General features: G+C 39.5%; 1 protein-coding gene across 1 annotated transcript in view; it reads left to right on the forward strand.

The window, feature by feature from the left end:
- The window catches only part of SH2D4B (SH2 domain containing 4B), a gene marked incomplete at both ends in the record, with an annotated part of 91,317 nt that extends 73,335 nt beyond the window's left edge, over positions 1-17,982 (forward strand). Inside the window, 2 exons of the mRNA XM_081953593.1 lie at positions 16,284-16,504; positions 17,890-17,982. Of these exons, the coding sequence (XP_081809719.1) occupies positions 16,284-16,504; positions 17,890-17,982 (314 nt within the window). The remainder of the gene's footprint in view (positions 1-16,283; positions 16,505-17,889) is intronic.
- Positions 17,983-18,207: the final 225 nt, after the last annotated feature.

Below are 18,207 nucleotides of genomic sequence, written 5' to 3' on the forward strand. Positions count from 1 at the left end.
TATAATAAGGGTAACACGTATTTGGTTTTACATATCCTAACAGCAGCTAGGATTGTATATGCACAATGTTGTAAAAACCCAGAAATTCCTGCAGATGATACTATAATAAAAATAAAAAAATCTGAAATGTGCAGAGATTGATAGGTTAACCCTAAAAATTAAAGAAAAAGAAGATTCGGATTATTTTACAACATGGGAACTATTCTACAATTGGTTAAAGGACAGATATTGAGGTTAGAGGAGTGGAATTAGGTGAAATATGGTCTATATGAGAAAGAAAAACAGATGAGTAAATATTTTGATGGTTGCATAATCGATACTATAATGGAAGATAGTATATGTTGTAAAGATGATTTATATTATTGCATATTTGTTTATACATGATTGCTTATTTGTTTATATATATAATTATAATGACGATTATGATGTTTGTATGTTAACATCTTGAACACCTGGAGAACACACTGCTCAACATAGAAATGGAATATATAATATAAAACAATAAAAATATTTCAAAAAAAAAATCTTGATAGGATAGCATTTCCTCTCTAGAAAAGAGATAGCAAGGAGGTTCATGTCAAACTTTGTTCTGTCCTCTGTCCTCCACAATAGATAACTTTTTGGGATATTTATAAGGTAGGTGGTTGCCATAGAGTCCTAATTGTTCTACCAAAGATAATGACCATGTTCTACTTAGCAATTAAAAAAGAAGAAATTCAAAGGTAAGAGATGAACCCATCTATTTTTCTTAAAGAACTTGACTTTTCCTGATTTTTCTGGAGTCTTTTTACTAGTTGAATTGGTTTATTCCAAGGGAGGCAAATCAAAGCAAAACCTTGAACAGACTTCGCATTTAAATGCTATTTTACCAATTCAAAATTGCAAGATTTACTTAGAACTCAAGAAACTTGCTTTCATGGTGAATGCTCTTGAATGAAAAATAAATAAAGCACAGAATAGTTTCAACTTCCTTAAACTTTTGCTAAGGTAAAGAGTCCATCACAAAACAATCTGTTTTGTTTAATTAACATACTGTGATGGAGCGGTAAGACAGCCAGAAATGCTAAAGGAAGCTGGTGCTGAGATATATTTTTTACGCTACTTCAATATATCCCTCAGGATCTGGGGGAAAAAAGATACTGCTCTCAGTGGGATTTTCTTTGATGAAACTCTTCATAGTTTTTGAGTGTTTAGGCTAGACTTTTGTAAACATTTGTTTTCTGGCTGAGGAAAATGGCATTTGAAATGCTTGGAAGGGTTTGCTAATCAGGAAAAAAGCGAGAACTGCAGAAATGATTGAAAAGTACATTTTTATATTTGTTTTTACATATGAATTACTTTTCCTTATTTTTAATGCAGTTGAATATTCCTTGCTTTGGAATCTTGAGAGTTCTTTAAGATAATAATAGCAATAGAATAACTGAGTTGGAAGGATAGTTCATCTAGTCCAACTCCTCCCCCTCAAGCAGGAGACCCTACACCATTTCTGACAGAGGACAGTCCAGTCTCTTCTGAAATGCTTCCAGTGATGAAGCTCCCACATCTTCTGGAGACAACTGTTGCACTGGTTGATTGCTCTCACTGCCAGGAAATTCCTCATTTCTAGGTTGAATCTCTCTGATCAGTTTCCATCCATTCTTCTCTTGTGAGGCATTAATCTATTTTTCCATTTTTGTGCATGTAGAATTCTTGCTGCAGCCAGCATTTACAATAACGAAGTTCTAGACTTTTCCCCCAAGCTTCTTGTTCAGTAGTCCTAAATGAAAAATCTCTGGTTTCAGTTTTATATTCAATTTAAGAATCTTCTGTATTACAATATGAACCTGACTTTTCCATGTTCTTCTAAATGATAAAGTTTTATGTGCTCAGGTGTGGTGGAATGCAGTATGGATTCCCAGGAAGGAAGGGTTGCATTCCAGAAGACCAAGAGACACGGAAGCTTAGAGAGTTGGCAGAAAGAGAGTTAAGATGGTTCTTCCCTAGAAGTTCTCAGAGTAGAACTTAACGATGCAAGTAGTTGCTTTAATTTGGTAAGATTCTGTCTATAGGTAAGGAAGCTGCTTCGGAGAAACTCAGTGTAGTTTTTTGGATTTTGGGGACTGACACACAACCTATTTTAATTTAACCTACCAGTGTAGTATGTATCCTGGACCTCATTCATTTTTCCTCCCTGATGCACAGCATTGGTGAAACAAAGTCTCCTCTGATGAATGGGTGCATATATGTCATTGAGAAAAGCAAAGGCTGTGTGTTTACTCCCAATGTATGAGCATCTAAAATAAGTGGGAATAAAATGCCTGTTGTTTTTTCCCCCTTTCCACTGCCAACTAATTAACTGGAACAAAGGCTTTGTCAGCTTCACGTGAAGCGTAATAGAGGTGGCATCCCAAATTACATATTTTTCTTTACAAGCGTTCATAATATGGAACACACAATGAACCACATGCTTTAGGTTAATAACTAGTTTCACACTTTGAAAAGAGCTGTGAAATGAAAATCAATAGTTTTCTTCGCCTATGTATCATTTTCTCTCTCTCTCTTTTTCCTCTTTCCCTCTCTCTCTCTCCTTCTCTCCCCACCCCTCTCTCTCACTCTTTCTCCTCTTTCTCTCTCTATCAATCTCCCTCTTGCTCTCCATCTCTTTCTCTCTTTCTCCTTCTTTTATTTCTTTTATCTCCTCTCTTCTATTTCTCACACTCTGACCCTTCTCTCTTTCTCTCCCTCCCTCTCCCTCCCTTTCTCTCTCTCTCTCTCTTTCTATATCTCCCCTTTGCTCTCCTTCTCTTTCTCCCTCTTTCCTCTTTCTTTGTCTCCTCCTCTCTCTTTCATTTATTTCTTTCTCTCCCTTCTCTCTTTCTCTCCCCTCTCTCCTCTCTTTCCCCTTCCCTCTCTCTCCTTCTCCTTTTCTCCCTCTTTCTATATCTCCTTCTTGCTCTCCTTCTTTTCCCCTTCTCTTTCTTTCTCTACCCTCTCTCTTCTATTTCTCTCTCTCCCACTTTCCCCCTTCTCTCTCTATACATCTATCTTTCTCTCCCTTTAGCACACACATTTTCATAACTTCTGAAAGAATTCCCCAAATTTTATTGCAGAAACAGAATATATTATTAATCTCTTTTGAAATAATGATATGGCTATTAGCTGCAAATGGGTTTTTATGCACTGGACTGTGCTACACCTTGCATATGAAGATCACTTGCTTGATGGAATTCATTTATTATAATTACTGCATACCTCTCTTGCTGGAAGTTCCTATTTTTAAATGTTTATAATTAGGTTGCACTTTTTACAGTTGGTAGTGCTAGAATGCTTGCAGTTTGGCACTTCTCAGACAGATCTGTGGAATTTTACACTAGTTTCCAGCTGATCGATCAATCTCAATCTCTCTCTCTCTCTCTCTGTCTGTCTGTCTGTCTCTCTTCTATCTATCTATCATCTATCTATCTATCTATCTATCATCTATCTATCTATCTATCTATCTATCTATCTATCTATCTATCTATCTATCTATCATCTGTCTGTCTCTAAGGAGGGACTGTCCTAAAATCAATCTTTAATTGAAGAGAGGATTGATAGTCAGGTCAAGAACAAAGGACATCTATATGAAACTGAACACAGACATTGACTGAAATGTTGAAATCTAATTCATCAAGAAAACCAATGAGAGGTTGGAAGAGAGTAATTGCCACAAAACACTTAAAGCTAATTTGGAAAAGGGTGAACTAAATAATTTAAAAGAGACTGAAGCAGAGACAGAAGGTAGGTGAGCAGAAGGAAATGCAATTAATAAAACAGATGGACAGCAAAACTGAACAGCCACAGATGTGGGTGGAGAAGAAAATTGGGAGATCCATCAGGATACAGATGAGGGAGAAAGTCATGTTAGTTGCACAGACATTTATCACAAGTCGTTACATATTTTTTCATAAACAAGTTAGTAAAAAAAAGAATAAGGAATTAATGTTTGCGTCTCTCTCTCTCTCTCTCTCTCTCTCTCTCTCTCTGTGTGTGTGTGTGTGTGTGAGAGAGAGAGTTTGATTGTGGGTCCCCATGTATTCATCTAAGAGTATGGTGTTACTAACAAATAAGATGAAACAAAGCCTTCTTTACTTATGTTGAGATTAAAAAAAAAGTTTCCATTCTTCTGGGTGGTGGGTGTCTTCCTTAATCTTGGGTCCTCTACTGAGGCCTGGGGGGAGTTGAAGATTCTGCCCAGAATCATAGCTATTCCTAGCACCATACTCTTCTAGACAGGGAGCTATTGTTATTTCCTACGACCTGTTGAAGCAACACTCCCAGCTTAAGAGTCACAGCCCTGTGTGGTCCTACCACCATTGGGACTGCTTTTGCCTTTACTTTCCACATCTTCTCTAGCTCCTCCTTCAGGCCCTGGTGCCACTCTAGCTTTTTCCTTCCAATTTGGCTGGTTGCTTTCACCACCACTGTCTTCTGCTCTATGTCTACTACCACAATATCTCATTGATTAGCTAGTACCAGCCTGTCTGTCCGGATCTGGAAATCCCACAGGATCTTAGCTTTCTTATTACCTTTCTTAATCTCCACAACCTTCTGTGTGGTGTCTAATACACACACACACACACACACACACACACACACACACACACACTGGAGGTGGCTGCTGGATTGATGACCAACTCCATTCCCCCCAATTCCGTTCTCTGCTTTCCATTTGTCCATCTTTTTGGTTATCATATTGATGTATTCTCATAGTATTTCCTTTTCATTGTGTTCCCTTTTGATTTTCATCATTCCAGAAAAGACTGGATGGCCACTTGTCTGAGATTGTATAGGTTCTCCTGCTTGAGCAGGGGGCTGGACTAGAAGGCCTCCAAGGTCCCTTACAAATTCTATTCTATTCTATTCTGTTCTATTTTACTCTACTCTACTCTACTCTACTCTACTTTATTCATTGTTTACTTTATGGTTCTACTTTTTTACTTCTGTTTACAAGTCATTTTGTTTTTTCCCCTTTTTATTATTGTAAGCAGTCTTGGCTAGCCCCGCAACGACATAGGGAACAAATAAATGTAACAACAACAACAATGCACACACACCCACACCCACACTTTCCCATATTATGGATAATTTTGTACTCAGATAACATGCATCATTCTTCTAGACAAGTTTTATATGTTCATTTTTCTATACAAAATCCAGACAATTGGGAAACAATCTAGACAATATGTTGCAAGGAAAGTGTGCTTAAAAGTGGAAAACAATTTTCTCCAACATTTAAAACATGTTGAGTCCAGCAAAGTGGGACTTGTCACTAAATTAGAAGTGGAAAAAAGAAGAAGTGGCATCTTTTATTTGTCTCAGTGAGTAACACAGCCAAGTCAACGACTGGTGGCAGATCCTTGCAGTCTTCTGTGATAGTTGAAAGGGAAGACAGGAGGGCGAAGACAAAAAATAGAATCAGCCCCAATGGTTTGTTTCAAAAGGCATTAATTTGCAACTCCACTTTGCAAGCAATGTGCATCAACTAATATGGCAGTCTATCTTCTTGTGTGCGGCACAGCTTGTTAGTGAACAGAGGGAAAATATTTTGACAGCATGAGAAATACTCTGTAGTGCTCAATAGCCTGGATGGAACAAAAGTTCAGGGACAACAGGAACCTAAGTATGAGTCAACAGTAGTTGCATAACTAATTTGCAGGGAAACTGCTGAAAAACTAGAGAGCCAGTTTGGTCTAGTGGAGAAGGTACCAGACTAAAAAATGGGAGACCATGAGTTCTAGTCCCACCTCAGCTGTGAAAGCCAGCCGGGTGACTTTGAGCCAATCACCAGGAGACACTGAGTTCTAGTTTCCTCTTAGCCATGAAAGCTTCCTGGGTGACTTTGGGCTAATCATTCTCTCTCAGCCCAAACTCACAGGGTACTTGTCCAGGACAAAATAGGAAGAGGAAGGTGTGTTGAATATATTTGCCACTGTGGGTCATTTGTAAAAAAATATTAAAGGCTGAATACAAATAAATACAAATAAAACCAAGTCTTGAACTACAGAATTCCTTCTGATCCTCTGGAAAGAGATGTGGCATTAGTGGTACCAATGGCCCCGATAAGCCATAACAGGCTTGCCTCTCTGGTATCTGCTCTACAAGGACCCAAACTGCAGCATTTCCCAACTGGATTGGATAACATCTCCTTAATTTAGATCCAAGAGAAAGAGACTTTCCTTTTTTTTAATTAAAGTTTTTTATTTTTTCATTTTCATAACACATAACCACATGTATACTGTTACAAAACCAACATAATTTTATATTATTAAATATTAACATCAATTCGTCTTACCATCAACTCCTAAAAACAATTATTGGTTCCTCTGCTCGCCATACACCATATTACCCTGTCCACTTTGTTCTCCCTCTCTCCTCCTCCTCCCTACTTCCTTTCTACCCTCTGTCATTCTTCTCTTCTCTACTTCCCCTTCCTCTCTTCTTCTCTCTCCCCTTTCCACTCCTTCTTTCTCTCCTCTTCCCCCCTTATCCTCTCTCCTTACCCTCTCTTCTTCCCTTGCCTCTCTCCTCTGTTTCACACTCTCCCTCTCATTCTCTGAGCAAGCTCCATTTTATGTTGGTGGTATTTATAATTTCATATCAATAAACCTCTTTAATTTTAACATCTTTTTTGTAAGCAATGAAGAAAAAAGTAGACATATATAGCAATTATATATTTAAAACATCCTCCACCAACTTATTTTAGTCCGGAATGTGTACCTGATTGCAATTCCCAGCTATTCTCATCATAATATTGTATAGTTATATATCGTTACCTGCCCCAAATTTTTAATCTGTCTTTATAATCTCATTATAAGTATACTTCATGTTCCTCCACCATTTTTCCATATCTTAACTTAGCTTATATTTGCTTGTCTTTAAATAACAATCCCTACTGCTCAGTGTTCATTATAATTCCATTGATCTGCTATGTAAAGTAACAAGCAATACACACCTCACTTTGTTCATTTTCTTAAACATTCTATATACATTCATATTTCTTATATTTTAACCTATATTTAATTGTCTTTCCATTATCATATTCAATCAATTAATAACTCAGTTTAATTTATCACGTAAAAGAATATTTCATATATTTTAACTTTTATTTAATTATCTTTCCATTATCCTGTTCAATCAGTTAGCAACTCATTTTAATTATCATGTAAAGATGTAAATCACATGCCTCAACTTTATATTCTTCCCATAACAATTTCTAAATATCAGATTTTTCCCTAACAAGTCTTTTGTCCCAATTCTCTATTCCTGTCGTCTCCCTTTTCTTTGTTGGGACATGTCTACCCTTTTCAATTTTCCCCAAGCCACTGTCAAGCCCAGTGAAATCTTTTGTCTTCTTTTTATTTCCCTTTGTTAGGACATATCCCCCTTCTTCCATTTTCCCCATGCCACTGTCAGAGTCAGTGAAATCTTTTTTCTGCTTTCTATTTCCCTTTATTGGGACACCTCTCCCCCTTTCAATTTTCCCTATGTCACTGTCAATCCCAGTAAAATCTTTTATTTGCTTATTATTTCCCATTGTTTCTGCCCTTTCATTACCCTCCCCCTCTTCCTCTTTCATTTCTTGCTTCTCCTCAGATTCTGGCTTCAAAATTCTGTTTAAACTTAATTTTAATGATTTATGCATATTTTTTATAATTTCATGGAACTCTTCAAATGCCGACTTTTCCATAATGTCCAGTTCCAAAGTTATAGTTATACTGTTAATTATAATTTAAGTTTCAAATTTTCCAAGGTTCTTCTTATTTTACAATTCTGGTCCAACTTATATTCTAGTTCAATTAAAACAAAGAGACTCTGATCCAGCTATATATTTCGGTTCAGCTAACATAGAGGGAAAGAAAAGGGGGAGACATCTTAATCACTTCGCTTTCTTTCTTCTTTCTTCTAGCAAATGATTCGCCAATAGTTTCCAGCAATACAGCTTGATAATTTTAAATCCAATTTTAAATCCAGGCTAGTGTTTTTCCTTGATATTTTTTCTTATTACATTACACCTCTGATTGATTAGAATTGCTTAAAATATGTTTTAATTAGAACAAAGTTGAACAGGCTTGGACAAAGCAAATCTCCTTAGTATGCTTTTAACTTTCGTTTCTCCTCCCCCTCTTGCTTTTTCCAAATTCTGATTTATGTCAGTTGGTTAATTAAATCTTCTTTCCAAACTTCTTTCCGAAGTTTCTTTCCAAACTTTACATTCCATTCATTGCTCAGACAAGATTAGACTATAAGGGAGAAAATAGTTGTTTAAGATATGTTAATTAGGACAAAATTTGAAAAAAGCAAGCCTTCTTGGTATGTTTTTAACTTTCGTCTTCTATTTCTTTATAGAGTTCTCCATTGTCAATTAATCTCTTTTAAAGACACAATCTTTTCAAATCCAAATTCAAAGTTTGTGTTTCAGTAGGTTAGTCAATTCTCTGTATTCCTCATTTCTGTCAGCAAACAAGCTGTTCTTTTTGGGCTTGATTATTTTTAATCCCATCTCCCCCCGGTCTTTCTTTTATTTCTGCCAAAATCGCAATCTATCCATTACTATTATTTATACTCACAAGGTTCTTTGCCTTTTCCAAATTCTAATTTATGACAGTTGGTTAATTAAATCTTCTTATCAGGTTTCACATTCCTTTGTACATCGCTCCTGCTCACAAGCTTTGGCCAAAAGCCTTCATCTTAATGGTAGCCATGCTACCATGTTACCTCCCCCGATGCCGGTTCAAAGAACTAATCTCTGACCTACAAGGAACATGTTACCCTCCTCTAGGTCTGATGAGACCTAGTTCCCTCTTTGCTCCCCCCCACAGCGGAGTTCTGACCCCAAAGCATTGATTTGTCAGACAGAATTTATGTGAGGTTCTTCAGAGCCCACATTTTTTCCGTCTGTCTCGCTGAGGTACTCCCGCCCCCTTCCGAGAAAGAGACTTTCCTAATGGCAGAGGTTTATCTATGCCAAGAATTGTGATTGTTCCTTTGATCTTAGAACATAGAATCATAGAGTTGGAAGGGACCTTGAAGGTCTTCTAGTTCAAGCAGCTCTTGAAAACTGAAAACTAAATTCACCAATGTGTCCTATTTTAATACAAGAACATTTGATAATTCTCTCTAAGAAATGTCCATAACATTCCTTGGGACACCAAGCTGACATTTTGAGAAAAGTTGAAATGATCTCTGAATACATAGTACACAGTGTTTATTTCCCGCCTTTTTTTCTTCCTCAAATACAATTATATGTATAAGCGTAGGATTATACGATTGATTGCCTAGAAGGATTTCTTTCTTTTACCTAATTTCATTTGTATTAGTTAATCCTCATTGTTTCTTCCCAGTGTCATGATTGTCCTTTTGCCAGTAGCACAACAAGCAGTTGGGTATTATTTTGTGTCGGTGAGTCCATGAATTCAGCATTTTTGTACTGGCAGATGGTCTATCCTTCCAGCAGTTTAGTTTTCAAGGCCAGCTGTTTTTGATTTATTCTGCATTGCTTTGTTGAAAAAAGGTTTTTAATTTTCTTTTAATGCTTCAAGTGAAACAATAAAAGAGCCGTAATATTTTGGAAAGATCATTTGTAGCGTGGTAGATGGGATTCATTTTTTCCACCTGTTCTTCCTTCCTCTTCCAAATGCACATCTGTAACACTTAGGGGAAAAACACAATCATTTTTTGCATCACAGAATTTTTGTGAAATTTTACCATTTCAAACCAAGGTTGGGTTTTCTGAATACGATATTATTCAACTGCAGGATTCAACCAGAAAGGAATGTCTTGTTAAACAGTTTCAACAGTATCTATCATCTAATTTCTTTGGGTAAGTAACAGAATAACAGTTGGATAAAGTTGGAAGGGAGCTTGGGTGTCTTCTAGTCCAGTCCTCTGCTGAAGCAGGAAACCCTATACCATTCCAGACAAATGGTTATCTAGTGTCTTCTTCAAACCTCCAATGTTGGAGCATTCACAACCTCTGAAAGCAAATTGTTCCACTGGTTAATTGTTCTCACTGTCACGAAATTTCTCCTTAGTTCTAGGTTGCTTCTCTCCTTGATTAGTTTCCACCTGTTGCTTCTTTTCCTGCCTTCAGGTGCTTTGGAGAATAGTGGTTAAATATTCTTTAAATCTTCTCAAGCATTAAAAGCCAGCTTTGCTTTTGAGCCTCATCTTAAGTCCAACATTTCAAACAATATCTGAAGACAGTTGTTGAAGAAATTGTAAATAAAAATAAGCAAAATAAATATACCCAATTTTTCATGTGAACCTCTTTTGCTTTAAAGCAGTGGTTTTGTAAATCCTTTTGTATAACTATTTTTTTTAAAAAATAAATAAAACTGAAGGGACCATGAAAAGGAAAAGGTCAGCCTTGCTGATTGCCTCAGAGATCAAAATTGTTCAAATAAACCAGATAACAGCAATGGTGGTTCAGAGCAGAAAATTCTCTGGAGAGACAATGAGGAAGCGAGATCACTTGATTTCAAATGTTCAAGAAGGATTTTCACAGGTGTTGTTTATTTTTCAATAGCCATCCGGAGGCAAACAGCAACACATTTGTGAGTTTTCTCCTCTTCTCTAGTTGCTTTCTTGTTGCCATGAAAACAGCACAGTCTCTTTCGGAGCCCTAGAAGGTAACATTTCCGTTGCCGTAAAAAGCACCACCTTGGCAAATGGTAGAGCCAAGCAAAACCCAACTGGAGAAGGAGGGAAGAGAAGGTTTTCTCCAGCTGTGGGGGAATATCAGAAGATTAAAATCCATATGTGAAGGGTGTGTTGAGAAATGTAATAATCAGAGGCATGGAAAAAATGAGAAAGTGCAATCAGAGTTATTGGAGAGAGAGGCACTGTTATTCTTAGCCACAGCTTTAGTGAGAGTCAGGCTTTATTTATTTAAGAAGAAACTACTTGAAAAGTTTCTCAGCTTTCATGGCAAGATAATTCAGGCTCACTCCTCTTTCCTCTCTCCTTCTCTCCCTACCCTCCTCTTTCTCTTTTTCCCCTCCTCTTCCCTCTCCTCTTTCTTTTTCTTTCTCTCTTTCCTCTCTCTCTCTCCCCTCTCCTCTCCTTTTCTCTTTCTCTTTTTATATCTCCTATCTTTCCTCTCCTCTTTTTCTTTCCCTCCTCTCTCTCTCTCTCCTTTCTTTCTCTCTTTCTCTCTCCTTTCCACTCCCCCCCCTCTCTCTGTCTCATCTTTTAAATCTGACATTTCTCATCTTCACTTCCACAATGGCTGACTAGGAATGAAACTAAATATTATTTATTCATTGGAATAAAGAAACAAGATTTAGAGCATAGTTGGTGTGCTTTATCTGTTAATCATGGACAAAGAAAAGCTGGGTAGTTTTGAGTTCAGTGTTTCTATGGTAATAGCAGGTTTTAGTGTGTGAAATGGGACATGGGTTAAATTCATGACTTTTCTCACTGCTTTTCAGAAGAACAGTATTGTTAATTGCACACAACTCATGAGTTGATGAAATTAACTAACGTAAACTTAAATTAACTCAAATGTGGAGAATCTTAAATTCAGATTAGGAAGAAATTTCTGTGTTTATTCAGTAAGTTATGAGGTATTGAAGAATCATCAACATTGGCTTTAAACCTTCAACAACATTAACTTTACCCTGATTCACTGCCTTCCTTTTCCAAAATGTCTTGCATTGTTATGAAGCATATACAATCTTACCCCTTACTACAGCAAGCATATTGTTACATTGAGCAGTTCCCAGCCCTTAGGATAAAAACATTGGATATCAATTTTGGAAGCAATTGATTTCTTACTATCTGTATTATTCCAAAGATTGGCCTGTATGGGCAACAATGCACGGTGTTAGATTACTGACCTGGTGGAGAATGAGAGAGCATGAGAGAAGGGAAAGATTTGTCTAGGGAATGGCAATCATTACAAAAATCTCAGTGGTTGTCTTTGAACTAATGTGATCATACTGGATTCTGAACAAACAGTTGCTTGATCTGATGGTTGGGGAACACTCAACAGCTGGACGTTGAAATTTTTCATTAACCAAGTGAGAACTTGCTTCAAGGAAAATATTGATTGAATGTATTTGACTTTGAAGTATTCCATTTATTAGTAGCTGCTTAATTGTCATGTGTACATGTGTGTAAGAGAGAGAGAGAACCCCATCTAGATGTAAAAGTCAAGCTACCAATCTAAAAAGCAAGACAGAAGAGTATATTTGTAGCTCAAGGTTGAACTGTGGGGTCCTTGGTACTTTATAAGCTTGATGGTTTTCTTGCAGATGTTTCATTATCAACTACTTTCAGTATCAGTTTTAGAAGGTTGAATAGAAGGTTGAATACTAACTCTCCTACTTCCAGCACTGATGAAATTACCTGGTTGGGTAATGAAGCATCTGAGACATCCAGGACCCCACAGAAACCAAGACTTTGTGAACTCTAGTCCCAACATAGCCACAAAACACTTTGGACCATTCACTTTCTCTCAAGCTAAAAGGACTAAAGCCATGGCAAACCACTTCCAAAAAGATTACCAAGAAAACTGCAGGAATTTGTCCAGAGACATGAAGGTACACAAGGACACACTCACTTTTGTGAGATGTATATGATCTGAGGTAATATCAACTTCTCTCCCTAAACTGTAAAATATTTCTATGCTAACCTTCGCTATATTCTCTCTCTGAAAGATCAGCTTCAATAGCAAGGTCATATTTCTAATATCTGATTTTTAACAATCCTTCTTTTCTCCAAGTTCCTCTAATATATCAGCTGGATAATGAGGTCAAAGTTAAAAAAGAAAGACAAGTTAAAATCTATCAGCATATCTTCTTTTCCCAGAATTGTTTTTCATTTTGTTGACTTAGGTCCCTTCTAAATGTTTGATATTTGATCCACTAACATTGCCATCCAAATTAATTCATACACTGGTGCTTCCTCTTTATAAAAGATGAGATTCCTTTTGCCTCTAGCACTGGGCAACTAGAGATACTGAATTATTTCCAGGCACATTTGATTAAGATTGCTGGTTTGCTGCCACTGGGAACTGTGTTTCATTACCAGCATTGTTAGCAGAGGTGGGTTGCTCCCGATTCAGACCAGTTCAGGAGAACCGGTAGTGGTAATTGGGCATGGGTCAATCCAATAGTGATGGCTCGCTGGCCACACCCCAAACCAGCCCGCTTGGATACTCATCCTGCCTTGCCTTCGCCATGTGCATCCACACAACTGCCTCCTCCTGCCTACACACAGCTAAGCAGCATTCATGCTAGCATAGCCCCTCTCCCCACCAGCCAGTGTTGCAGCCCAAAAGTTTAGCATGCTGGAGAGGGCAGTAGCAGGAGGAGAGGGCATCGGCAGGAGAGGGCAGTGGGCTCAGCTGCATCCCGGACGAACCAAGGAACTGCGGGGCATCTCCCACGTGTTGCACGCCCCTTCCCACTGGCTGCAGCTCGGGCCCTGCCCGGTCAGCTGGGCAGCTGGCCAGGAAAGTGGCAGGTGAGTGGGTGGGCAGCCGGGCCTGGCCTGGCCTCCAAGTTCTGTTTGGCAGGGGCAGCAGTGGTGAGCAGTAATGGAAGTGAGCCCCAGGATGGCATCCCTTCCTCCTTCCTCTGAGAGCCGTGGTGGCAGGGAAAACAAGGTGAAGTGGGAGGTGCCCCACTTCCAAAGGCTCCACGTGGATGGAAAGAGAAGGGTGCAGTGGCAGGGGAGACTGGCTGTTCCCCAAGGAAGGAGGCAGGGATGCTGGCTGCTTCCTAACTTCAGAAGGGAGCAGGGCGACGTGAGGCTGAGCCACAATGCTCCAAAAAGGCTGCCTGGTGGGCGAGGTCCGAGCCTAAAAGCCCCGGGCTGAGCGTCTCAGAGCAGAAGGTTAGATTTCTCAGTGGGGAAGCCTCCGCGCAGTCTGACACTGCTCAGCAAAGCCTCCCGAGGCCCTTCCTGGGAAAGCGAGCGAGCTGGTGGGCAGTGGCGAGTGGTAAAGGAAGCGAGGCTGCCTCCTTCCTCAGAGCCATGGCAGTGGGGAAAACAAGGTGAAATGGGAGGTGCCCTGCTGGCAGAGGCTCCATGTGTAAAGCGAAGGAAGGACGTAGTGGTGGGGGAGGCTGACCGTCACCCAAGCCAGCTCTCAGAGGAATGAGGCAGAGATGCCAGCCTGGGTCTTGCTTCCCTTCCCACCCCCACCCACCCGCCGGCTGCAGCTCGGGCCCCACCTGCTTAGCTGTGTGGCTGGAAAGTGGTGAGTGGCAGGGAGTGATAAGGGGAGTGAGCCCCAGGCTAGCATCCCTGCCTCCTTTCTCTGAGAACCATGGCAGCCGGGAAAGCGAGGCTTCTTTGCCAGCCTCCCAGCTGGCAAAACAGAAATTTTCACGCTTCTGTGGGCATGGCTAGGTGGGGGGCATGTGACTGAGTGGACAGGTGTGTGAGTGATGTCAAGTTGGCCATGCCAACTCAGTCACATGCCCCTCTAGCCACACTCACAGAACCAGTAATAAAATTTTTTGAAACCCACCCCTGATTGTGGGAAGCAACACATATTCCCTGTCACTCCTAATTATTCTGAGCCGGGTTGCTCAGGGTTTATCAGTGATAAGCATTATTAATCTTCTGCTGCTTTTATGGTGCTTCGTGGGAGGGAGCAAACAGAACCATGGTTTCTCTATTTGTTATCAATTCTGCCCCTGATTAACTGCTGTTTGGACAAGAGGAGGATCCAATTTGAGTTGATCACCAGGATGGAAGGTTTATTTTTCCAAGCTTTCAGACTCATGTTGTGCCCATCCTCAGGAAACTTCGCACTCTTCAGAAAGGGACACAATCTGGAGAGTGAGAAGTTCCCTGAGGATGGACTGTGGCATGAGTCCAAAAGTTTAGAAGAATATACCTCTGATCCTGGTGACCTACAGCATTATCCTGGGACATGTATATTTGGCTTTATTCTAAATAACTGTTGACTTTTGACCACCCATGGTGATTGAAAGCCAGAAATTCTTTTTCTCTCAGTTGGTCATTTGGCTCCCAGAGAAAGTTGGACAGCTATAAAAGATGGCTAAGAATTATTTGGCACCCACAAGCTGCAAATGGATCATGTGGGATTGAAAACCGATGGCTATAGAATGAGTCTCTATTCAACACTTCCTTCCCCCTCTATCAATATTTATTAATTCAAATATGAATAGTAAAGCTATTGAATATGCCATGTCATGTTAAAGAAACAGATATGATATTTATAGCATGCAGGCAAAACCTACAGACTGGATTCATAGTCTGGGAGCATCACGAAAGAAATGTCTCCCCTACGTGTTGGAAAGATGGACCTCTGAAGTGTATTCAAAAGGGCATTTCCTACAGATTTTAGTTGCCATGAGTTCACAATGAGAATGTTAGATTTGTGCTATTTAGGGCTTTAAAAGTCAACAGCTTTAAACTCTGCTAGAAAGAAAAATTTCAAACAGTATTATTTTGAAATGGCTCAGGGGATAAGACTAGATTAATTGCAAACTATTACCAATGAAGCTTAATCCTAATAACAAAGATGATTAGGGGACCGGAGACTAAAACACATGAAGAATGGCTGCAGGAATTGGGTATATCCACTCAAGTGAAAAGAAGGACTAGGGGTGACATGATAGCAGTCTTTCAATATCTATGCGGCTGTGACAGAGGATGTCAAACTATTTTTCCAAACATCTGAAGGCAGGACAAGCAGCAATGAATGGATTTTGCCTTCAGAAGTTGTGGCTTCTCCACCACTGAAAATTTAAAGAAGTGATTGGACAGCCATTTGTCTGAAATGGTATAGGGTCTCCTGTTTGAGCAGGGGGCTGGACTAGAAGACTTTCCTATGACTATCATTAAGTGTTGTACCTTATGATTCTTGATGAATGTATTGTTGTCTTTTTATGTACACTGAGAGCATCTGCCCCAAAGACAAATTCCTTGTGTGTCCAATCACACTTGGCCAATAAAGAATTCTATCTATCTATCTATCTATCTATCTATCTATCTATCTATCTATCTATCTATCTATCTATCTATCTATCTATCTATCTATCTATCATCTATCCACCCACCCACCCACCCATCCATCCATCCATCCATCCATCCATCTATCAGTCAGACTACCTGTAGTCTGTTCCAAAGCCTGATTAAAATTGATGTGACACTTAATAAACTAGGAGTAATACTATAAGCTTCTATTTTCTTTTCTTTGTATGGTTTTTCTCTTTGTGGAAGGCCAGAATCTGTTAGAACTGCCAGTAACATAAGTCACTTTTGTTTTATTTTGATACTGGTAGGTATTATTACTCGTGAAGAAGCAGAAGAACTGTTGATGCACAAGCCTGAAGGGACATTCCTCGTGCGGGTCAGTGATAAAATCTGGGGATATGCCCTCTCTTACCGGCATCACAACGGCTTCAAACATTTCTTGGTGGATGCATCAGGAGATTTCTACAGCTTCCTGGGAGTAGATCCCAACCGTCATGTGACACTCACAGATCTTATCGATTTCCATAAGGTAAGAGTCACTAGGGAAAGAAGGACCAGCCCCTGAACTGGATAAATAAATAATTTTTAAAAAAAGGAAGTGTTTTCCAGTGGTACTGGTCTATCCAGGCAACCTGGTCTACCCAAGTATAGGATGGAGCATACTGCTTCCGCTTTTGCCATTCAGCCCCAATCCAGGAGTCTTTACAGGCAGTCACATTCGCAACAAACTATTTTTGTGTTGAATTTACATTTTAAATTTGTAAAATGTAAATTCAACTCAAAAGAATGGAGTGATACATTAAGCATTTGATCTATGGACAAAATTCATAATTATCAACAGACTTAACTCCAGGAAGGTGCTAGATAAACTGGATCTAGCTCCAGAAAAGTCAGAAGCAGCTGTGGTCATTGCAGAAGATTGAAGCAGGACAGGCACCAGACACTCTAACTTGTATTTCTAAATTCAATTTACCCTTTAAATATGAATTCCAAAAACAAGGTTTGTCTGCATTCAATTGCAACACAGCATAGCAGGAAACTGAGAGGAAACTATGTAGATAAGGCAGGGGTATCAAACTCATGTCCTGGGGGCCGGATCTGGCCTGCAGGAGGCTTAGATCTGGCCCACGGGACCACCCTGGAAACAGTGAAGGACCACTCCACTGCTCCATTTTCGCTGGCAGAGGGTTGCAGGAGGCCATCCCAGTTGAAAATGGAGCTCAGGAGCCTATTTTCACTGGCAGAGTGCTCAGGCTGTCACAGGTGCCCCTCGACACGAGTGACATCAAGCTAGCCACACCCACCCTGGCTGTGCCCCCCAGGGTCAAACACAACCCTGATGCAGACCTCAATGAATTTGAATTTGACACCCCTAAGATAAGGTGAAGATTTTGTGTGAATGTCACTTGTGTTATGCGTGCGTGTCTAAAATTATTCTGTCAGTTACTAAGTGAGCAACAATTTGTCAGATTTTAGAAGATAAGCAGGGTCATCCTTGGTTAGAACTGAGATGGAAGACCACTTGAGAAATTCAGAATAGATCAGAGATGATGGTGACAAATCACACAGCCAAGAAAACTATAAATGTCATCACTAGAAATTCGATTCCCTTCAAGATCATCCATACCTTTCTCCCCTTCTTTCATTTGGTCTGGTTGGGGATGTTGCGACGGGACTAGGTTAAACAGAGTTATTTTGAAGCTCTTTAAAAATCCTTCAAAATTATGCTAATATCCCCTCTACCCCCTGCTTTATTCCTACTCAGTCAAGCACAGCTAATTTCACAACACGACAACATGGTTTTAAGTTTGTAGACTGAGAAGCACTTCAAACTTACTTGAGATACCTAGACCTGAAGACTTGTGCTAATCAATATTTTTCATCCCGCTGATGACATTTATTTTGTATTTGCAGGAAGAAATAATAACATCTTCTGGTGGAGAGTTGCTTCTGGAACCTTGCAGACAGACGAAGAGCACTCCTGACTATAATTTGTTATTTGAATGACTGCTTTTATGGTTTACTCACCCCCTTCAGGACCCCTAGTAGAGGTTCTGAAGAACCAAAATTATTAGCAGAAGAGCCCCTCTCTGAGAAGTAAGGTACTTATTATTGTCAGATCATCATCTGCAACCTGTACAAGCAGATGCTGTATGAAGAAGATCCAAGTTTCTATCTGTATGCATTATTTATGTCATACATAATACAAAGCTGGGAGCAGCTGGACCTGGT

This window comes from Natrix helvetica (assembly GCF_964273705.1).
Source record: "Natrix helvetica genome assembly, chromosome: 5".
NCBI classification, from domain to species: Eukaryota; Metazoa; Chordata; class Lepidosauria; order Squamata; family Natricidae; genus Natrix; species Natrix helvetica.